Source organism: Castanea sativa, chromosome 9, assembly GCF_040712315.1.
Source record: "Castanea sativa cultivar Marrone di Chiusa Pesio chromosome 9, ASM4071231v1".
Lineage (NCBI taxonomy): Eukaryota > Viridiplantae > Streptophyta > Magnoliopsida > Fagales > Fagaceae > Castanea > Castanea sativa.
In genome coordinates this window covers 42,678,791-42,693,508 of record NC_134021.1, presented here as the reverse complement: position 1 = coordinate 42,693,508, position 14,718 = coordinate 42,678,791, and the positions used below count along the sequence as shown (strand labels likewise).

Genomic DNA, 14,718 nt, shown 5'->3' with positions numbered 1-14,718 from the left:
GATGGAATGGGTAACAGCTGAGGAAATGACCGTGGAGTAGGTGGACGAATGTCAGACCCAGGACAAGGATGTGGGGTGGGTGTCAGTATGGTGGGGCGAGGAGATGGATGTGGGGTGGGTGAAGGAATGGTGGGGGTAGGGGATGGATGTGGGGGGGATGAAGGGATGGTAGGGCTAGGGGATGGAGGTGGGGTGGATGGAGAAGGATCGGGGGTAGGGACAACCCGAGGGCTAGTAACAAAGGACGAGGGCGACATCCGGCCGGGGTTGTGCTCGTGCTTGGGCCCGTTGGAGTAGGTGCCTCCTCATTCGGGGCCTCGTGAATAGGAGGTTGTACACGTTCAATTGCATGCACCGCCGTTAGGACCTCGCAATGTCCTTGTGGTCCTCTGTGCCCACTAGGTGACGCCTCAACAAACGGATGTATCCCTCAATCTGCACATGGAAAAACCACACATATTAGTAATGCAATACCAAATCAACAATGCCAATCGATAATAAAATAAATGTTGGTTTAGAATTGGTTGTGCTAGTAATAATTGCAAATTATAGAAAGACCAAGTGCTAAGTAAAAATGTGATAGTATACCGTTATCTAAACGGTGGTTTCATGCTATTTCAATATGGTAAGATGTAGAAGACATTGAGAAGTTACCAGCAGAGTCACTATAGCACCAGGCCTATCTATGAACCTCCGAGTTATCCTTTTGAACCAGTCATGGTACTCGTGCTGTGGAGGCATATCACCAAGCACTGCTTCACAACGTCGTTGAAGGCGATTACTCCACTCATCGATATGCACAGCATGCTTTCGCGTCCAATCAACACCGACCTTCCCCCTCAAATCAATGCCATGAAGCACAGTGTCGGTGTCAACATTGCGAGGAATTTCTTGGATCATCCCAAATTGACGAACGACACGATCCGGTGTATGTTTTTCTACTAGGTGGAAACATACAAGCGGCACCGTTGCCGTCCACACGGCCCTCCCTGCAACGCACCATGGCGGAAGGTCCTCTAACTCAGCTTCATATGGCTGCCACACCACCTACAACAGCCAAAAAACAAGTACACAACACGTTAGGTAGCAATGTTTATATTTCAAATCCCCTCAATCCAATATCTTGTTCCTAAACATGTAAAACAATGCATTTTCATACCTGGCCTGGCAACATTGAAGCTATTTGCTCGCGATATCTGTCCCTGAAGATGTGGGCGGGCCTATTTTTCTTGTTTGGGACCCACAACCACCTACAATCAGTTGCAATAGATCAATATCTCGATTATTTCGTACAGAGATAATTCCAATGTTATAACTACTAAGATCATCTTATAGATATTTACTTAATTAATAATAACAATAGAATAAGAAACTCGATTATAAAAAACAAAGCACATACAAGCCACATGACAATCACAAAATTGGAGTATATTAACGTAATCATATATATTGAACCTCCATTTGAAATTTACACAATGTTGACATAAAAAATTGCTAGAAGCCTTTAAAATAAAGAAATAAAAGCAAGTTACATTATTATAAGCTTAGGGAATGATCGCATAATGTAGATGACGTGCATGAGGTAAAGACTTACTTCAAGGACAATGGACCACGCACCGGAGGACCATAAGCACCCACCGGCGGACCATGCTCAACCGCGGGGCACAAATAGGGGAACCTGGCCCATGCCCAATACCGGAGTAACAAGAAGCACCCACCAATCCGACTAGTGTCTTCGCTTGCCCCGCATAGCTCTCGGTATAACCATGCAAGGCAAGCACTTCCCCAACCGTACCTTCGTGGATTACGAAGGTCTTCCAACGGTTGCACCCACATTAGATGCACCCTATCGCCGGATTTGTCCATGAATATTGTGTCCCCCAATAGCGCTAGGATGTAGCATCGTGCATACTTATGCAGCTGGTCCTCTTCAGCATTAGGCGGCAATGGATCGGCAACTTGCTCCAACAGCCGGTTGATGAGAATCCTCCGACCCGCAAGTTGCTTATGGTTGTCTTGATTTATAGGTTGAAAGCCAAGGAAGTCCCGGCACACATCCACCCAAGTTTTCTCGCGTGCTCCCCGTTATAGCGTCACCATCAACAGGAAGCCCGAGAAGAACCTCCACATCCTGTAATGTGATGGTGATCTCACCATGTGGCATGTGAAAGGTGTGAGTCTCGGGCCGCCATCGCTCCACTAAGGCAGTTATCAAACCGTGGTCAATCTCTCTACCCGGGATCCAAAGGAGTCCCTCCAAACCAACCGCCTTGATGATGTTCCCGACTCGGTCGTCCACCATTGGCTCTCGATTGGAGAACTCTGAACTACGGCTACGGCAGTTAACAGATCCTGGATCCTGCACAGGATCAAACCATGGATTAATATATGGATGGCATATGCATGTACATTGTATAAATTAAATGCATGTACATTAGTTAAATCTTTAGTTTTATGTTTTACCCGCCCATTCCAAATGGCTTCGGACCGATGCTTGAGCCGCTTTGACAACACCGACCCGTCAATGGGTCCAGGCTCGTATAGTCAATCCGCCCAGCATTTGCGGCAGCCATACTACACAAAAATGATAAGCGCTTAGTTTGAGAAATGAACACACAATATGCTTATGGAAGTAGGTATAACTAAACAAAACATCATTGATCCCTATCTCGCCAAATTTACTCCCACAACCCTAATCCATAAAAGGACTAATGCCGAAATCATAAATGGCATAAAATCATCACAAAAACTGAAATCTTATTGATTTTTTTTTCCATTCCTAAAACAGCCTACGGTTATGATAAATCAAAGCATAATTACATTCCACAACCGATCGCTAGACCTTTTTTATATCTTTGGGTAGTGAATCACTTATTTAGTTGGTAGTGGACCTCACAATGTTTTGTGGATGTTCCAAAATAGATTGCCCGATGAGTTTTCCTTCATAATTTTCTCCATCTCATATTGAGAGAGACCTGTTAGATCAATATATACAGTACCTTGTGCAAAGATCAGTCCTCCGTAGCAAACTTGACTGATGACTCCATCAAATAACTATCAAGGAAGAAGCATGTATTGATAGTTACATGTTACTTACAAGTAATATATCTCAAGATTAGCTTAAAATTTTCACTCGTTTATGGCTTCTTTCCCGATGATTTTAAGGTAAACACTATCTCTATTGTACTTATATTTTTTTTTCCCTCATAAATTTCTAGCATATATTTTTGCACAATATCCATTTCAATAAGACAGTATTTAGCAAGATAGTATTCCTAGCAATATATACATTGCATAATACCAACCAAATTCAAATTTAACCGCTATAAAAAGTTTTTTTTTTTTTTCAAATGCTCAATGCCAAAATATATCCTAATACCCTAACAACTCCTTCATGCATATTTAGTGCCAAATACTCGCACTTATCACCTAATTTCACTCACCTATTCCATTTAGGGTGGTCAGTTGTACACCACCACCAATTTGCTTTGGCCGGGATGTAAGTAACCATAGCTCAGTTCAAAACAAAATGGTACATAGAATCCACATAGCTCTCAACATCCAAGAGGAAAGAACCAAAAGTAATCGCCTCCAAGACAAGTCTCTTTAAACCACCAAAGCTAATCTTGATGGGTTCATCCTTCGAAGAATCCACCGTTCCCCGTGGGGTTATGACAATCTCGGGTCTTCCAAATAGGGATATTGAATTTATGGTAAAACCTTAGCCTTTACAGCATCAGGAACCAAAGAGAACTAAAACCCCCAAATTGAATTTTTGACCCTTGAACACAAACTACTTTTAAGTAATGGGAATTGGGTTTTTCTTATTTTGGTGAGTAAAATTGATGAGATAGTGAAATTGAAGACATGGGTATTGTTTTTCTCTAGTTCAATTTCTCGGTAACCAAACAGAATAATTTTATTTTGCACAAAAAAAAAAAACAAACCTGATGGAAAATGGTGTGGAGGCAGTGGAGGCGCAGAGCAAACCGCGTAGCCTGATGGAAAATGGTGTGGAGGCAGTGGAGGCGCAGAGCAAACCGCGTAGCCTGATGGAAAATGGTGGAGACTGGTGAGTACGAAGAGGGTGAGTGAGTGAGAGTGGAGAGGGTGAGCGAGTGAGAGAGGCTGAGGTTCGGTGTGTGAGAGTGAGGGAGAGTGAGAGAGAGGGAGAGTGACAGAGAGTCCGTCCGTGTTAGAGAGAGAGGAGAGCTGTGAGAGGCGTTAAATTTGAAAAAAACCCAAATTTAAATCGAGTCTCACAAACTCGGTTTCTCATTTTCCACGTGGCACAACCACGTCAGATCCAGATGGCCACGTCACATAAATCGAGTCTCTAAGACTCGATTTACAGGTGGAGGCCACCTGGCAAAAACGCCACATCAAACAGACAAAACCGAGCCTTAAAGACTCGATTTTTAGCTCAAAATCGAGCGTCTAAGACTCGAGATGTTAGTTTATAATATACTTTGCAAACCGGGCCTGCTAACTATATAGTTAGCAACTGAGGGTTATTTTGCTATTTCGTCCCACAGTGGCAGGCGTCATTTCCTAAGCTAGAAAGTGGAAACTATCTATTGTTCAAGTCTTCAACATACAAATGACCGAATGAAATGAGGGTTCTCAGCAAAAAAGAAAAAAGAAAAAAAAGAACAGTGAGAGAAAGAGGGATCCCAGCGCCGTTGCTCACTGGTCGTCGACTGGAGGCTGCAGAAGACAAGGACTGAAGCTGTGACTGGTGTCTTACGACTTGTGGAGGCCAATTTTTGAGTTATTACAGTGTGGACACTGTAAGAGAAAATTTTACTTTTTTCTTTTTCTATTTGGAAATCACATGCGTGGATACACTAATCTAATCCAACAACAACTCTGGGTCAAGTCAACTGTTTTAAAAGTCTTTTATTTTAATTTTTTATGTAACTGCGTTCAAAGACTTCAATTGACTTGGAAGTATATAAAATCTTCATTTTATATTCATCTTCATCCCATCCCTCACCTCGCTCAATTCATAACATCAGATATATTTACAGTGTTTTGCTTTTGCCTTCTCTTCTCTTTTTGGGTATCAAATTCAAATGGGGTGTTTAGGTTGGAAGTATCAATTGTTCTGTCTTCTTGTTCTAATTCAAATGCGGTGTTTTTCTTCTTCCTTGTCATCAATCTCACCATGCTCTGCCCTACTCCATTTCAATCACTCTCTTTCTCTTGATTCATCCGCTTCTCCTTCTTATCATAGATCTAGAATTCAGATGTGTGATAATTCATATCCAAAGACAGCCTCTTGGAAGGAGGATAAGGACTGCTGTACTTGGGATGGGGTCGTGTGTGACCAGACCACACGCCATGTTATTGGCCTTGACCTCAGTTGCAGCTGGCTTAGAGGCCCCATTCATTCCAACAGTACCCTCTTCTTTCTTCCCCATCTGAGGACCTTGAATCTCGCTGGCAATTGCTTCAATGACTCCCTAATTTCCCCTGAGTTTGGCAAGTTTAAGACTTTGACTCATCTTAACCTTTCTTATTCCTGTTTTTCTGGCAAAATCCCGTACGAAATCTCTCATTTGTCTTCGCTGGTTTCACTTGATCTTTCATTCAGCGATGGGCTTTTAATTGAAACACCAGTATGGAAAAGAGTCATTCATAACCTTACTCAGTTAAGGGAACTTCTTCTGGATGAGTCAGATATGTCCTCAATTAGACCTAATTCTTTGATGAATCTATCCTCCTCGTTAACAACTCTTAGTCTCAATTACTGTAAGTTGCAGGGAAAACTCCAAAATAACATCCTCTGCCTTCCCAATTTACAAACCCTTGATCTAGGGGAAAATTACAATCTTGATTTGGGTTCTCTTCCAAAGTGTAATTGGAGCAGTATTTTCCTAAAGTTCTTAGATCTATCTTCGATAAGTTTTTCAGAAAAATTACCTGATTCTATCGACAATCTGAAGTCTCTGAAGCATTTGGATCTCTATAATTGCAGTTTTACTGGGTCAATTTCAACATCACTTGGGAACCTTACAAAACTTACGTATTTGGCTCTGTCATCTAATAACTTCAGCGGTGAGGTTCAATTGCCCCTTTTAAATTTTAGTTGTCTTTGGCTTACGCATGAACTAACAATTTGTTTTAATTATTGGGGAATATTTCAACAGGTTTGCTGCCGTTGTCGCTATTTAACTTGCCCAACCTCTCAAGTTTATACCTTGACAACAATCAACTTGTTGGTCACCTTCCTAATCACGTAAGTGGGCTTTTGAATCTAAAAGATCTCTACTTAAGTTCAAATTTTCTAAAAGGGACATTGCCATCTTGGTTGTTCAATTTGCCCTCTTTGGTGACATTAAATCTTGATGGTAATCAATTCATTGGTGAGATTGGTGAATTCAAGTCCAATTCATTGGAGCATCTTGATTTGGGTTATAATAAGCTACAGGGTTCTATACCAAGGTCAATATCTAGATTTGTTAACCTTACTTATCTATCTCTCTCATCAAATAACTTGATTTCTATGTTGGAGTTAGACATGTTTTCAAAGCTCAAAAATCTCAACTATCTTGATTTGTCAAGTAACCTAGTTAGCATAAACAATAATGTCACCTATACCCTGCCTAAACTTAGCAGTCTGAACTTGTCTTCTTGCAACATTGGTGAATTCCCAATATTCTTAAGAATGGCAACAACATTACAATTCTTAGACCTTTCCAAGAATAGAATTTATGGTCAAGTTCCAAAATGGTTGGGGGATATGGGGAGGGATTCATTATATTTTCTTGATCTTCATGGCAACTTGCTTCAAGGACCATTTCCCACTCTAAATTTTCATAGTCTGGAATTTTTGTTTGTCTCCAATAACAAATTAATTGGAGAAATCCCGTCTTTAATTTGCAATGCAAGTTTCCTTTATGTTCTAGACTTGTCTTATAACAACTTAAGTGGCATGGTTCCTGAGTGTTTGGTACACTCTAATGTCCTCTCAGTGTTGGATTTGCGAATGAATCGCCTTCATGGTACCATCCCTGCAACATTTTCCAAGGGAAATAAGTTTAGGAATATTAACCTGAATGGCAATCAATTGGAAGGGCCATTGCCAAGATCTTTGGCGTATTGTAGGAACTTGGAAGTTCTAGATCTTGGAAGTAATAAGATAAATGGAACCTTCCCCTATTGGCTGGAAAGTCTTTTGAATTTACAGGTTCTTGTCATAAGATCCAACAAATTTCAAGGTCGTATACGCAATCCTAAGACCAATTTTCCTTTCCCAAATTTGCGAATCCTTGACATCTCTAACAATGAGTTTAATGGTTCTTTGCCAATAAAATATTTCAAATTTTTTAAAGCCATGACAAATGTGGATGAAGGAAAAGTTATGTTGAAATATATGGGAGAAGGGTATTATCAGGACTCTTTGAATGTGATGATTAAAGGGTCGTATATTGAGTTGGTGAGAATCCAAACTGTCTTCACAACCATTGATTTTTCAAACAATAATTTTAGAGGAGAGGTGCCAAAGATAATTGGGAGACTGAAATCACTCAAGGGGCTCAACTTTTCTCACAATAACCTTATAGGTCATATTCCATCATCATTTGGAAATTTGAGCAATCTTGAATGGTTAGACCTCTCTTTCAACAAGCTTATCGGGGAGATTCCCAGACAATTGGCAGATCTACCATGGCTTGCAGTTTTAAATTTGTCACATAATCAACTTACAGGACCCATACCTTTAGGAAAACAATTCAATACATTTACTAATGATTCATACACTGAAAACTTGGGATTATGTGGATTTCCATTGTCAAGAAAGTGCAATAGCCATGCGGCTAAGAAACCACCACCACTGACCTTGCAACAAAAAGACAATTTAGAGCCTGAAAATGGGTTTAGTTGGCAAGCTATATCGATTGGTTATGGATGTGGAGTGATATATGGAATATTGATAGGATATCTTATGTTTAAAATTGGAAAACCAAAGTGGATTGTGAGGATGGTCAAGCTAGAGTAACATATCATGCTCAAAAGGCTGAAGAAGAATGTCCACAGACATGAAGGAAAAATAACCAGTCAAAACAATTTGTGGGTGGTTTTGCTAGAGTTTTTCAAGAAGGTTTCAAAGGCATGTTGTACTATGTTGTAATTTGTGGAAACCACTTCATTATAAAATGGTTGGGAGTCCATGTAGAATGCATCTGTTGTGGGTCTTCCTCATTTCTAGATCATGGGGTTTTCAACCAAGGAGGAGAATCTGGGTGTGCAGGAATCTGACTTCAATGGCTAAGTAGAAATTGACTCTGAATTTGACACAAATGTTGAAGCCCAGTAGAAAGCGGAGCTCTCCTTCACCCGTCCATGTGGCAGGATTAGGCTAAAGAAGAAGCCTCTCTAAACACTCACTTCTTCATCATCTTTATTCACTTTCTTCTTCATTTTTTAAACAATGGAGGCAGCACAGAATTGTTATTTTGGAGAATATCAACTTCTTTCATGGTCCTCAAAGACACAGGACACCATTCTTTGCCAAGGTATGCCTCCCTTTTTAGTTACATCTTTGGGTGCCTTTGTCACTTTCTTATCTCTTTTTCTCTAAATTCAAAGGCTCATTCAATGGAAAATCAAGATGCTTGGCTTTTTAATTATTATTTATAAAATAAGTGTTTGATTTATTTATTTTAATGCAGCTGGTTGGCATTGTTACTGTTGAAGTAATTGGTAAGCTCAAGATCTCTTTCCAGCTTGCAATTTGGTTTTCTGTTGTTATAATATTTGTCTTTTATTGATCTGATTTGTTTGCCCAGTAAGGTTCAAGGCTGTTGCCTCCAATGTTTCAAAACATATCAGTAACCTCTGTGCTTTTGAACAGATCAAGACCTCTACAGCTAACACAAAGGTCCTATTTCTCTCTTTCTTGATTTTTAAATTTGTTAACCATATCCTTGTGTATTCAAATTTTGATTTTGTTTTTTGTGTCCATTTTTTGATTCTTTGGTGAATGCATTTCTTAATATTTTAACATTTGTTATTCATGTTGAATGTGAATATTGTCACTTTTTGATTGAATAAAGAAAAAAAATGAGAATTCAACTAGGTTGAAGGTTTAGGATGATATTGAGATTGTATTGTAATATATTACCATGTTAAACTACCAATTCTCCCAAAAGTTTAAGTTGTTAGAAAATAGTCAATTTAATCTTTTAACCATATTCTAACAAGTATCAATTGTCAAAGAGGCTATGGTAGTTAAGTCATGGTGTCTAATAAAATCCCAGGTATATACCTGGTACCAAATGTGAAGTCTAAGGGGACATTAAGGCTTGGTTTGAGGTTGCAAAGAGAGTTTTTTGTTAGTGAATAGTTAAGTTGTAATTGGAGGGGAAGGCATTTCTCTGATTTTGATGATAGGCATAATTGAGGGTTTTAGACTCTTAGTTTGATTCTTTGCATGGTTAGTTAGCTGCTGGAGTTTGCCGTTTGTATGGTTTCATTCATTTAAAAAAAAAAAAAAAGTTACAGCTATCTATGATTTTCCTTAAGGACCTTGATTATATTTGCTCACTTAGTTTTTACATTTTGAAACAATTTAGAACAAAAGTGCGCATTCAAACCTGAATTCCCTTGCAGCCAAACCTTAATGTTCTAACTAATTTAACTTCTTCTTTTTTGTTGATAACATTGCTCCTGCAGTTATAGTTTTTTTTTTTTTTTTCATTTACTGTGTTCTTTTTTGCAGTTTAATTATTGAGAAGTTCAGGATTTGGATAGAAAGCAAAAGGAAATGCAACATGTGAGGAATGTTCTGCAACAGTTGAGGTTCATATCCTTAAGAGTTAAAAGTCAAAGGTGATTGAGACTTTAACGGTAGCTGTGCAATCCCTTTTTTTTTTTTTTTTCCTTTTCAGTTTCTATAATTGCATTTTTATTTAATGTAGCTTACTATTAAGATATTAAATTTAATTATAGACAAATTTAGGTGTTTCAAGTTCAACTCTTAGTGACCAAAATGATATAGATCTATCCAGGCATGTTGAATTATGTAATTCTTAGCGTGGTCAAATCTTGAAAGGTCCAATTAGTCTAAAGGTTTAGCTTTGTTTTTTTCTTTTTACAATTTAGGTTTAGCTTTAGTGATCCATATTCTGGTGATTATTCTTACCTCTAGGTTGGCCAGGTTTGGGATTTAATGATGCATTTGATTTGGATTCATCTTCAATGACCCTTACCTTTGTCAACAATGATTCTGACTCCAGTCTGTATTTATCATCATAGAAAATTAGAACACATTAATCAGACTTCAAAAAATATGCCTCCATCTTGTCAAGCTAGGCTTCCTTCTTTAGTTAAATCTTCTCCCTTCTACTTAAAGAATAATAAAAAATGCATTGAGCCATGTTGTGAGTGGAACATAACTTTGCAGTTATATTGTAAATAAGCTTAGGAGTAAATAAGAACTATATCTCCTGAAATGAAGTTGGAGAAAGTGATTTGACTTTCCACTCAAGACAGGCCATTTAAAAGGGGCAATCATGGTGTGTCTGCAGGAGTTTCTTTGAAAGTGATCTGACTAAGTCATGATTTTTAATAAAATCCCCAGTATATATCTTGCGTTAAGTGAGTCTGTGGGGTATGGATTGGTTGAAGGGTAAAATTTTTGAAAGCACCATGTGCAAACTTGCTTGGTCTATGGTGGTTTATTATATTTAGCTTCAAAGAAATGCTCTTGTATGATGCGGCAATGTAAAGTCTAAGAAGGCTATCCTGCTTTTGATTAGAAGAGAGATTAAGGCCTAGGTTGAGTTTGTAATGAGAATGAAAAAATTGTTGGTGAATAATCTTATGTTGTAAACTTGTAACTCTTTGGAAGAGAGGGAGGGGGTTTGCATTTCACTATCTTGTATGATAGCCATAATTTAGGGGTTTTAGTTCGATTATCTGTACCATTGGTTTCAGTTGCTATTTAGTTTGTTGCTTGCTCTGTTTGTATAGTTTGTTTACTTTAAAAATTCATTCATTTATAGGGGGAGAAAGTTTATGCTTATCTTTGATTCTAAAACCTGTTATTTTAGATATTCATGTTTCCCAAAGCCAAATTTGATCTATGTTTCATTTCTTCTTGGCAAAACTCAGGTATTTTCTGCCTTCTATTTTCTTTTGTCCTTTTTGTTCTTTAAATAGTTTTGTTGTTTACTTTTATAAAAATGAAAAATAAAAAATTATGTTGTCTACTTGAATATCAAATAAGTATTTGCTACACAAGAAGCTGCATATATAATCTCTAAAAAAACCAACCCCTTCTCCCTCCCATAAATTATGATTATTTGTTACATTCATGCACGGTGTTTGATAAAATACTTGAGGGTCTTGTTTTTTTTATTAGAATTTGATATTGATTATTGATACCTTCTATTTCATCTTGCCAGCCCCTAATGGAAATTTCAATGTTTATGAGGTTTGAATCAAAATGGAATCATTTTATTTTGTTGTTGAGAGATGCAATGAATGATAGGATGATATTACCCTATGCCTTAATTATTTGTGATTTCACTCTACTGTTATATAAATCTCTACATGGAACAAAGTCTTAGGTTAATTAAGCTTTACCCCATGTTATTGCATTTGAGCCATTTGCACAGAAGTGTGCTCTTAGGAACCATTTGTGGTGTGTGATAATGAAAGTAGTGAAAGCGAAATACATGGATTTTGTTGAGAAGGAAGCGCTTAATCGTTCAGGCATCCAACAACTAAACTATGGTGCTTATTTAGGTAATAGAATGGTGAAAATTCCCCTTAGCTAAATATACATTTCTTCAAAGCATGAATTTGAGAATCCACTTGATGCTTTTCTTAGTGTTGTTTGATTCAATGTTTTTGTGCTGCTCACAATTTGGATGGTATGGAATCAATGATTCACTTATTTTGAGTTAGTACTATTCTTAGTTATGAAAGAAAAGAAAAAAGTTTATGGGTTATGAATCTTTTGCATAGAATCAGTATCTTATTAATAGTTTTCACTAATATCAATTTAGTACACAGTCATGAAGGTGGAAATGAAAGTGCTAGCACACATTCTCTGGGTTCTTGCTATTGGTGAGCACTATTAGTCACCAGCATCCGAGCTCCTTTGCCTTGAGAACTACTTCAAGATAGCTTCCTGATGTACCAACATTATGGAATCGGCTTTGGAATTGTTCCATCCCTCAAAGATTCTGGTCCCTGCTATATTTCTGGCTTTAAATGTGTGTCTCCTCCTTTTATTCTTCTTGTGCCTTGCCCCTGCAGCTTTGATATTTAGTTGCCAGACCGTAACAAACTCAATGGTAGATGCATCATGTCTTTCCTCAGTTTAAGGCCTGTTTCTGTTCTTGTATGCATCATGGTACCTGCAAACGAGAGTTATGTATGTGGGCGCCACTTCAATTGGATTAGGGTGTTTCTCTCATGGATGACCTGAATATAGGGTGGTGAAGATCACTTGCAAGAAGGCCATAATGTCTTGGAGGTATAGCTTATTAGTTGTGATGCACCTTGTTAACCACTGTTTTACTGAAGTCTGTCCTAACTCTTATTTTCTAAGGGATAATCTAATCCCGGCTAGACAGCCCTTGCCAAGGGGCAAGCTAGGAATATGAGGTGGTTTCATTCTCCTCTTGGAAGAGAGGGCAGTTGCTAGTGGCCTGAATACCTCTATGTCTGAGATTCATGAGATTCATTCTGACTGGCAGGCTGTCATGAATTTTTTTCCAAATGAAGGTAATGATTTTTACTGGCAGTTTACTTTCCAGATGCTGGGCCAAACCTCATTAGGTGTACCAAGTACCTTGGCCTCATTTGGGTCATTATGAAAATTAGCTAGATGGAGCAGGTTTTATGCTTTTTTGACCTGGTATTCACCCAAGCTGGAGTGATGCCAAACAAGCCTATTTTGGCCCCCATCAATTTTGGGGAGGGGGTAAAGAGTAAGATAGGATTGTGTTCCTTAGGCATGAGTGGTATAACTTCCTAACTAGGTTACTAGATCTAGTTGCAAGTTCTGGTTGAGCTATTGATTAGGTCAGCCACAATTTTGTGGACATGCTGATGAACAAAGCAATCCTAGCTCATGAGATTTAAGAGTGATTTTTGTTTGTAGCAATTAGATTTATGATATTTTTTTGTTGTTGGCAAGAAATTTTGGTTAAATTTGTGATTCTTGCATATATTTTTCTTGTTATGGAGGATGTTAACTTTTGCATCTAGTTTCTATTTTCCCTCAATCAAGTTGTTTCTTAATGGTATAACTTTTCCTGGTTCAAAGCAGCAATAGGCTGTAGACGTGGCAAGCATTCTTGCCTCCATTTTGAAAGGGAAAATTGTTGGAGTTCATAGGTATTAAGCATCTTTTTAGCCTTTTATTTTTCTGTAATTGAAAATATGCGATGAACAAAGTAATCTTAGGTTCATAATTCTTTTTGTAGCTGTTAGGAACCTAGTTGTTCCTAATGGTGATGGATGGGAATTATAGGGGGGTTGATGGGAATTGTAGGGAAATTGACGTAATTCGAGGTAGTCACCCTCCATGGAGAAAGAGAGAGATTAAGAAAGAGAGAAAGAGAGAGAGAGAGAGATGCACTAATGCACTGAAAAATTGGTTTATTCTTCAATGATATCTAATGTTGAATTGCAATCATGTGTTTATAGAAGACTAACTCTAATCTCATTAGCCCACATGGCCTCATCCTATTGGTTCTATTATTCTCCATGTGCATTAATAATTCCAATATGTGCTAAATGTGATTAACATGCTTGAAATTGTAACTAATTAACTAACTAAATCTCAATACAACAATTATTATCCATATGCTTATAGCATTCCTAACAGTAGCAATGATATATGTGATATCTTCTTATTATGTACTTGTTGGCATGGGTATATGCTTAGATCATTTACCCTGGTCCCCATCCTTGGCACACATGTTCATGTGGTAAAGGTTTGGAGTACTTCTTAATATGTACATTCTAAAAACCATAAGTATTAGTGAGGTTGGTTTAGGTTTTTTCTATTTGGTCACTACTCTAATTGGTGTTTATTTATCTACTTCTGGTGTTATATCACAAGCAAGAATGCACTTACATGTCTTAATTTCTTGCAGGACACTATGCAAACATGCTTGGTGTGGAGCTGCAGTAACAGACTTTAACTTGGCAAAAGATAATTTTTCAAGAAAGCTTCTTGTTGGTGTTTTGTTTCTTGGTATGGAATTAGTTTATTATGCCAAAATGAATTGTAGTTGTTTATGTTAAGACTCATTTTGTGGATACACCAATTTTATATTACTAAATTAAATACTAATTATGGGTGATTTGCAGTTGGTGTTTGCGGAAATGATTAAGCACTTAGTTTTGACTGCCATGCTTGCATTGTGATGAAGAAGCTCATTAACATGGGGGTGTGTGTGTGTGTGTGTGCGTGTTTTGGGGACAAGGATGTGCTGCCCAATTTTGTTAAGCTTCTCCTTGCCTAGTTGTAGTTGTTTATGTTAAACTCCTTTTGCAGCTACATTTTATGTTAGTATTTCTAGATGATATGCAATTTGGTTTCAGTGTGTGTACTGAAATGATTAAGCACCTGATTTTGTCTGCCATGCTTACATTGTAATGAAGATGCTTGCCAATACAATTTGTGTGTGTGTGTGCGCGTGTGGGGGGGGGGGGGGGGGGGTGACATGAATATGCTGCCTAGTTGTGTTA

The 14,718-nt window shown here is 38.1% G+C and overlaps 2 protein-coding genes across 3 annotated transcripts; one reads left to right on the top strand and one right to left on the bottom strand.

Annotated features, from left to right (window-relative positions):
- Positions 1-360: 360 nt before the first annotated feature.
- LOC142609256 (serine/threonine-protein phosphatase 7 long form homolog) lies at positions 361-2,302 on the bottom strand. The gene is made up of 5 exons (XM_075780842.1): positions 2,098-2,302; positions 1,595-2,015; positions 1,160-1,250; positions 655-1,047; positions 361-435 (listed from the first exon to the last, which is right to left on the bottom strand). The coding sequence occupies exons 1-5, from the start codon at positions 2,300-2,302 to the stop codon at positions 361-363; spliced, it is 1,185 nt and encodes a 394-aa protein (XP_075636957.1).
- A 2,341-nt stretch (positions 2,303-4,643) lies between these two features.
- On the top strand, positions 4,644-14,637 carry LOC142610291 (receptor-like protein 6). 2 transcript variants are annotated; one of them, XM_075782074.1, is made up of 7 exons: positions 4,644-6,060; positions 6,153-8,519; positions 8,676-8,706; positions 8,793-8,884; positions 9,725-9,834; positions 14,121-14,221; positions 14,338-14,637. In XM_075782074.1, the coding sequence occupies exons 1-2, from the start codon at positions 5,076-5,078 to the stop codon at positions 8,000-8,002; spliced, it is 2,835 nt and encodes a 944-aa protein (XP_075638189.1). In that variant the 5' UTR covers positions 4,644-5,075; the 3' UTR covers positions 8,003-8,519; positions 8,676-8,706; positions 8,793-8,884; positions 9,725-9,834; positions 14,121-14,221; positions 14,338-14,637. The 2 variants fall into 2 exon arrangements, with proteins under 2 accessions (XP_075638189.1, XP_075638190.1); XM_075782075.1 differs by lacking the exons at positions 14,121-14,221; positions 14,338-14,637 and having other exon boundaries at positions 8,797-8,884; positions 9,725-9,742.
- Positions 14,638-14,718: the final 81 nt, after the last annotated feature.